The following is an 8,408-nucleotide window of genomic DNA, read 5'->3' as shown; positions in this document are numbered from 1 at the left end:
GCCCAAACGAGGCCTCGTCCCACGGGGAACCTTCTCGAGAGCAGATTGGAGACCTTCTGGCGCTGGAGCTCAGACTCTCAGTCTCGCCCTGTGAGACATTCTATAGTTGAATTTTCAAGTATGAAGTGTTGGATTCTTTCGATCATGATTTTTCTCTTTTTTTTCCTAAATAAAAATCCAAAAATGTATTCCTGTCTTTTGTTTTGTTTGTCTATTTAAATTCTGTTTACAAACTCACCAAACAACATTAATGGTCAATAACTTACATTTTTTGAAAGCCATCTGTTTTCTGAAAAAAATGACACCTTGCACTTGAAAATAGCACATTCTGTTAGAATTTTACAGTGAAATAAATAAAATCTGTGAATATGACCTATTTGACCCTCAGGTCTTTAAGGGTTAAACAAGACGTACCGCTGCTGCTGTGGAAATCAGCGGGTCCGATCCATTTGAAGACAGGTTTACGACTCTTTTCCTCTCGTACTTGAAGTTTCTTGATCAGATTCAGGCTGGTCAGGACATTAGCGATATCATACAAACGTCGCACCTTAGCTAAACAAACACAAAAAAGATTGTGAGCTACTCTTAATCAATAACGGAATGCATATTATTTTTAACATTAAAATTGTCTTACTTTTATACTTGCTGTGGCTGGACTCATCCTGGCCCTCTTCGATCAAAATCTTAGCAGCCGTATCGAGGGTAACGGTCCGTGTTTTGGACACCAGAAACAGCATGACAAACTTCTGGCTCATGATACGAAGCGATTTATCCTTTCGTCTGCTGGAGGCCGCTGTATGAGAGAGATAAACCATGCTTACAACACTGTAAAACATGTCAAAGTTGGCATTCCAGGCATTAATGCATTTGTCTTTAAAATAAAGGTTTTTGGAAAATCATACAGCAACTTAAGAAAGAGTACAACAAATTTTTTTTTGGTAAGTCGAGGAATTATGCTTTTTCAGTTTTAACAATTGTGGCGTTAGGGCTGGGCGATTTTTCTGATTTTATCGATTAATTCGAATTTAATGTTTTGACATTATCATATCGCTAAGAACTTCTTTTAACTTGAGCGCCGCATTTTTACAATGCCGTTTCATGCATGAGACCCGAGTGCAACAGTCAAACACGTCCATGTTTACACAGAAAAAAAAGAGGAAAATCAGCGCAAGCTAATAAAAAACCTGTAACTACTACTGTATGTCTGATATTTCACAACAAATTTTTTTTTGGTAAGTCGAGGAATTATGCTTTTTCAGTTTTAACAATTGTGGCGTTAGGGCTGGGCGATTTTTCTGATTTTATCGATTAATTCGAATTTAATGTTTTGACATTATCATATCGCTAAGAACTTCTTTTAACTTGAGCGCCGCATTTTTACAATGCCGTTTCATGCATGAGACCCGAGTGCAACAGTCAAACACGTCCATGTTTACACAGATAAATAAAAGACCTGTAACTACTACTGTATGTCTGATATTTCATGTTTGCATCATTGTTCATTGTTTTTACAGAACATTTACAGTTAATAATACTGCTGCTATACCTACAGTCATTTTGAATACGAATTACATTGACAATCTCGATTAATTCGAATTTAATGTTTTGACATTATCATATCGCTAAGAACTTCTTTTAACTTGAGCGCCGCATTTTTACAATGCCGTTTCATGCATGAGACCCGAGTGCAACAGTCAAACACGTCCATGTTTACACAGAAAAAAAAGAGGAAAATCAGCGCAAGCTAATAAAAAACCTGTAACTACTACTGTATGTCTGATATTTCATGTTTGCATCATTGTTTTTACAGAACATTTACAGTTAATAATACTGCTGCTATACCTTCAGTCATTTTGAATACGAATTACATTGACAATCTTGAGATTTATTTGAAAGCATTTTCCTCGTATTATTTCTGAACATATAATATGTATAAGATGTAGTTCATGCATCTTTTCTGATATTTAACAAGTGATTTGTTTAACATTTACATCATGTTGACAACTTCATGTGTGCTGCACTTAGAATAAATTTGTCTTTAACTAGATTGTTAACAAAGAAAAAGTTATGCTACTTGAATCATGTTGTAGTTACAATACAATTTCAAGTTGACTAGTTAAAAATCATTTTAAAAATCGAGAATCGGTCAAACGTTCTGAAAAACAAAAAATTTGAGATTAAATTTTTTTGCCATATTGCCCAGCCCCATGTGGCATAAAAAAGACAATGGAAGACATGAATAAAGGATGAGTGAATACACTGGCAGCAGATAATCAGAGTTAGTGGATATGAGGAATGGAATGATTGCTCGGTGAATTGGCTGGTCGAGTGATTCCTGCCCTCATGACGGGACGGTAATAAGCTTTTGTTAGAAAGGAAAGCTGTTGCTTGGCGACAGCGGCCACATGGGACAAGAAGCCAGCAAACACAATAACCACATCAGACGATCCAGACGAGGACAGCAGGACGCTTCATTTCTTTATCAAGACATCAAACTCAGGAAACACAAAGAGATTCATTTAAATGCTCAAATCTAGAGAAATTAAATACTTGGCTACTGAGCAAACAAACATACAAGAAGATATAGATCTGAGACATGTGAGTGTATTAAAATCTGTCTAATAGCTGATCTACCTGTTAAAGTTCTGTCTAATAGACCCTTTTTCTGTTAGTAAACATTGTGACGTTTTTCTGTGGGCGGAGCTTAGGTGGAGGCAGAAAGATTCCCCTGACCGCGTCACTAAAGCTAGTTATGAAGTTTGTTAGCTTGTTCTTTTAACAATGACTGGAGAACATCCGATTTTACCTGCACATGTAAGGTCACTCACTGTCTGGGACCGCGATTGTTATTTGAAAAGGTTAACTTTATCGGCCGACCCTACACGCTCACTCAAAGCTTGGACGATCTGACAGGATTAACGTTACCGGTTGAGTGACTCACATCTAACTATCTAGTCATGAAGATGTATATACATTTCAATTTCAGCAGGCAACTATTTTTACAGCTACATTATTCCAGCCACAATTAATCACAACAATGTATATACAATTACAAATGATTAAACATAAATCGTCAGTTTGTTGTTTTACACACATGCACACACATTATTTCATACACGACATAGTCATGAAATGCATAAGAAATCTTTAGACGCCCCCATAACAACAAAAGGCCACACTTTATTGAACCTTTTCTGATAAGAAGTGTGCGCTGCAAACGCGAGCATTTTTGACGATTGTTTCTGTCTAGTCCGCTCGTTTTAACCACAGCTGTTGTCGGTTTTTTATCTGGCAGTGGCAGCAGGTATGCGATACAATTTCTAATTTGAGGCTGTATTATGTCAATTCTGGCACCCAACATCACAACAAGATGATATTTTAAGCTCCTTATGTAGCTGAATCTGTGCTGGTTTGAATGGGCCACCTCCAGTTTCCCCTTCGGCCACCCTGCTTTACAAGATATCGGCATCGGCAGTCAAAAAACCGATATCGATCGACCACTAATAACGAATACTTCAAAAAAGTATGAACAGGAATATTTTAGTGTCATACCGTGTGTGTTTTGCATGTGGTGGGCGGCACACGGGCTGCTTCCTTCTCTCTGGTCCATCTGCAGATGGTAGCCCTGCTCACGACCCGCCTGATGGAGATCCTGCAGGGTCAGTGGCAGAGCTGAGCGTCCGTGCCACACATACAGGTTCTTAGCCATTCTGCTCACCAGCATCACAGACTCCAGCACGTTCACAATGTCGTAGATACGCCGCCTCTCAACGCCTGCGTCACAGAGACAGTCACTACTTGTGGACATTTTGCAATTTTTAATTAACAGTAGGGCTGTGCAATTAATCGCATGCGATTGTCATGCGCATCTCGTCAGTAAAGCCGCTTCTGTGATTAGTAGTATATCTCCATCACCTGCTTTCAGACAGAGCGGCATTTAATACACAGAGCCGTAGTTCACTGACAAGCTAGGCGACATCGCGTTCATAATTGAATGCGATTCATCTGCGATTATGAACGCGATATTGCCTAATTGTCAGTGAACTACGGCTCTGTGTAGTGCATGCCGCTCCATCTGAAAGCAGGTGATGGAGATTTACCACTAATCACAGAACCGGCTTTACTGACGAGATGCGCATGACAATCGCATGCGATTAATTGCACAGCCCTAATTAACAGTATTTTTTAGTTTGGCCGATGTGGGAAGCACTTCTATTTTGATGCCTTACAGGACTTTTATTTTGTGCATGAGAACTGTTAAAGAAAGTAAACAGCATATGAAAAAATATCATAGCGTTTGCTTTTCTATTATTAGTAATAGATTGGTATACACTATAATACTTTCTCATCTACCGTCAGCATTCAGCAAACACATTTATTTGTAAAAAATACTATAATTGATTACAGAATCAAGAAGTTGCCATCTGAAGTATAAATTTGTTTATTTTACCAGATTTATTTGATCAAGTTCAGGTTATTTTTCCATATAATTCATTCGCTGTTTTCATTAGTTTAATGTGTTTAACAGTTCTGTCTAATAATTATTATACAGAACTGTTATAGAAAGAAAGCAAACTGTATACAAAAAAAGTGTTTGCTTTTCTATTATTACTATAATACTTTCTTATCTACCGTCAGCATTCAGCAAGCACGCATTTATTTATAAAAATACTATAATAGGATTACAGAATCAAGTTGCCATTTGAAGTAAAAATCTGTTTATTCTAATTATTTTATCATGCACTTCACTTTCAAATAATTTATTTCTAATTTCTAAAATTCTATGTAAATATATATAATTTTAGCAATTGTTATGCATGTTTTTACTATCTTTAAACCAAATAGTGTGATATCATAAAACTCATCTCTTTAAACACTACTTGACTTCATCTTAAAAAAAAATTATCTTTATTTATTCCTTCCCTTTTCTAGCTTGTACTAATTTGAACAATGCCTAAAACTTGGTATTTCAAGCCCCTCCTGTGTCTGTTTGCCTCTTTAAGAAGAACCGCTTTATGTATTCCCCAATTGTAAGTTGCTTTGGATAAAAGCGTCGGCAAAATGACTAAATGTAAATGTAAACATATATATATATATATTTTTTTTTTGCCATATCAAACCACTAGTCATTATATTACATTAGTATTTTATACAGAAATAAGGGATTTGATTATGATTAGGAGTTAGTTTCTCGTACCCAAGCATGTGGCCACCTCATCCAGAGAAATATTGATGCTTTCAGAGGTTTCTGGGTAATCAGGGTACAAGGCCAGAAATTTCTGACACAAAAGCCCCAAACTCTTCTGTTTCCGGCTGGGTCTCCTCTCAGAATCCTCTACCGCTTCATACTGCAATAAAGAGAGATAAAACCAGCTAAAACTATTGAACATATTAAGATACTGAACATATTTAAGATGAAATGCATGTTCTAATCTGCTGTTTCTAAGTTTCCAAACATTACACTGATTTAGACTTCTTCTTTTGATACCTGACACGAGTCGTCGAGTTCTTCCTCTTCATCCTCCTCTATAGCCTTCTCTTCATTTTCAATGGGTCTGAAGAGGGTTTTCTTCATCTCTCTGTCGCGGATATCTGGGCTGGCGGCGCTGATCAGCATTTTCAGGTTGGCTGTTGGGGTCCAGGGGTCCGGATGGACCCTCTCTGTGTGTTTGATGGGGGTTATATGGGTGATATCTGGGCTGGAAACTCTCCTATGTCCCTTCACAGACTCACACTTCAGTGGGGTCATTTTCCTTCTGTCCATGCAGATGTTCTCCTGAAATCAGGCTGTTCGTTAGACATCAAATGAGGCAGGGGATGCATTGTCATATAATAATGCTTTATTACATTTAGATCTCTTACTTTTTGGTCATTCATGTTGCCAGTATCACCTGAGCCTGTCTTATTCACTAGCGTCCTCACACTAAGCAAATCCTTTAAAGTTAAACACTTCATCTCCATCTAAAAAAAGAACAATGAATCAGTCATAACCAATACATGTAAGCAATCAGTAAATTAGTTTATTACCGAATTATGTTATTATACATATGAATGATACTGTTAAACTTCTGCATTGTTAACATATAATACCAAAAATGTTACGTTATATAGTATATATATATGCATAAATTACATATCTGAATATAAATAAACTGATGTGTAAAGTATTAATGTGATGTTTGGTACTAATTAAGTTATTATAACATGTTGCCAAAAGTTATTCAAATACTTCTAGTAAAAAACACTGCGTTATTATCTTGGGTATTATATTACATAATATTACACGGTATGAAGTAAGAATCATGACTTATGATCACGTTCTTAAAAAGTGATCTGAGATCTGATGATGGTGGAAAGATTTTGGCGCAAATATCTTCACCGGTTGCCTGGTAACTTAACCAGATTCTCAGAATAAAAAATATGATGATTCAACTTTTGAAGTAATGGTCATTTATATTGATATGATTGTCACAATATTTTTTTTGCACTATATTGTAGGAGCCCAGCAGCATGCTTATGATATTAAAAGTCCTTCTAAATAAAAATCCTCTGTTTTTCTGATTATTTGAATACTGGTAAAATGTCTGTGAAAGTCAAACTTGAGTTTAAGGAGATTAATTTACATTATAATTTTTTTATATTAGATCATGCAAGTCAGATTAACCTTATATTCTTACCTTAAAGTTCCGTCCCTGGAATAGAAAAATCCTAAAGACGTAAATAAATCCTTTGCAAAGGTGATTGGTCCTTTTCCTCCTTAAATGAACATAATTTTCTCTCTAAATAAGAAGATCTGAACTAGTAATCTTCTTATTTCGGTCGTACGGATGGTCAGGCGAGTAAGAATCACCCGCTAAAGCTTGTTTTCTGGCGCTCTGAAGAGTTACACCCTCCCTCAGCCAATCACGTCGCCGCTATGCAAATATATCGACGGTGATTGGCCGAGCTAGGAGGAAATGCCGCAGAGCGACCGTCGTAGCCAATCAGCGTCGCGTTCTGACCAAGCCGTTGGGGGTTTGTTGGCGGGGCGGTAGGCGCGCTCTTCATTGATGTGCTTCTGCGGTTATTACAGGCGCGACTGAAGTTTTAAAGGCGCCGGGACATAATTAATCATCACAGGTGATTAATTGACATTAAATAATTGCCGAGTGTCTCCTGACAGATTTTAATGACAAGCTCAGGCAGGAACAAAGGTGAGTGACACAGGTGGGGTTTTGGCGCGACTGAGGGTTTTGTCGCGGGAAATAGTGTAATATGAGAAGATACCCCACACCCACAAACTACCCCCACATGAGCATACTTTCAATGTCATAACCACAGAAATCGAATAATATATCTAATAATAGGATGTATCTAACTAATGAACCTGTATAAACCAAATAAAACCGATATGTAACAAATCATTACAGTTCAAATGTCATAAAACACACATATATGCATGTATGCACACACATTATTGCTTAAAACGAAACTAGAAAACTAAATATGTAAAACAACTATGTAAAATCATATCAATATCATATAGCATTCATTCATATAGTGTATGTGTTTTCACTTAAGTTTGTTGCATTTCCCTCTTAATGCACTCTGTTTAATGATTTATATTGTGTTGTATGTTTTAAAAGCTATCATATTATTGCTTTTTATTATTTCAGTTTTCAAGCCTCTTTTATCTATATTCGAGGTCTTCATCCTCTGACTGCTTTTGTGAGATCTGAAATACCATAAGATGCTGGGTAAGACTTCATTTCCATTTTACATAGATTTTATTCATCCTAAAATAGCTGTATGTAAAATATCTTGGGTTTGTTTGGGTGCACGTTACATCATCTTTAATGTCATTTATATGTCATGATCAGTTATTTATATGAGACCAAATATGCACTGGTGCACTATGGCAATGTGAAATATTTCAGATTAACGGTCTGTCTGAGAAGCACACACAAAATTAATTTAATTTTTCAAGGAGCGGTTAGTCAAGTGGATGAATCACATTTGCACGATTATGCAAAACTGGAGAGAAAGAGAAGTTGAATTAATGTTTTAGAGCAGCATATTACTGGCAAGCTCACAGACGGCCCAAATTAAACAATAAAATCTGGGATTGTGCCATTTAGGTCAAATAAAACAGTGTCAAAAGAGTGTAAGGTGGATGGAGATAGACATGAAAAGAGGATCTCTCGTCTCTGAAGATTGGCTGAAGTGGCCCCAGGTGGCAAAGGAAAGACTTTGAGGATTCACAGACAGGAAGAAGAACTGAACCAGAACCAGAACCAGAGCCAAATATTAAGAGGCAGCCTAATATTCACCAGGCCTACAGTAATACAGCTAACAGCCTGTTATGTACTATTATTAAACAATGCTACGACTCTCAACTATTACTTAAAGGGGTCATATGATGCTTTTTT

The 8,408-nt window shown here is 36.8% G+C and overlaps 1 protein-coding gene across 1 annotated transcript in view; it reads right to left on the bottom strand.

The window, feature by feature from the left end:
* LOC107576736 (transcription factor E2F7-like) overlaps positions 1 to 6,742 on the bottom strand; it is a gene marked incomplete at its 3' end in the record, with an annotated part of 9,288 nt that extends 2,546 nt beyond the window's left edge. Inside the window, exons 1-7 of the mRNA XM_016262871.1 lie at positions 6,678 to 6,742; positions 5,863 to 5,961; positions 5,489 to 5,776; positions 5,198 to 5,348; positions 3,553 to 3,774; positions 635 to 793; positions 415 to 552 (exon numbers count right to left, since the gene is read on the bottom strand). Of these exons, the coding sequence (XP_016118357.1) occupies positions 415 to 552; positions 635 to 793; positions 3,553 to 3,774; positions 5,198 to 5,348; positions 5,489 to 5,776; positions 5,863 to 5,961 (1,057 nt within the window). The remainder of the gene's footprint in view (positions 1 to 414; positions 553 to 634; positions 794 to 3,552; positions 3,775 to 5,197; positions 5,349 to 5,488; positions 5,777 to 5,862; positions 5,962 to 6,677) is intronic.
* Between the last annotated feature and the right edge of the window lie 1,666 nt (positions 6,743 to 8,408).

This window comes from Sinocyclocheilus grahami, unplaced genomic scaffold (genome assembly GCF_001515645.1).
Source record: "Sinocyclocheilus grahami isolate Dianchi unplaced genomic scaffold, SAMN03320097.WGS_v1.1 scaffold4254.1, whole genome shotgun sequence".
Taxonomy (NCBI): Eukaryota; Metazoa; Chordata; class Actinopteri; order Cypriniformes; family Cyprinidae; genus Sinocyclocheilus; species Sinocyclocheilus grahami.
The sequence above is the reverse complement of the archived record's forward strand: the minus strand, read 5'-3'. Positions and strand labels throughout refer to the sequence as shown.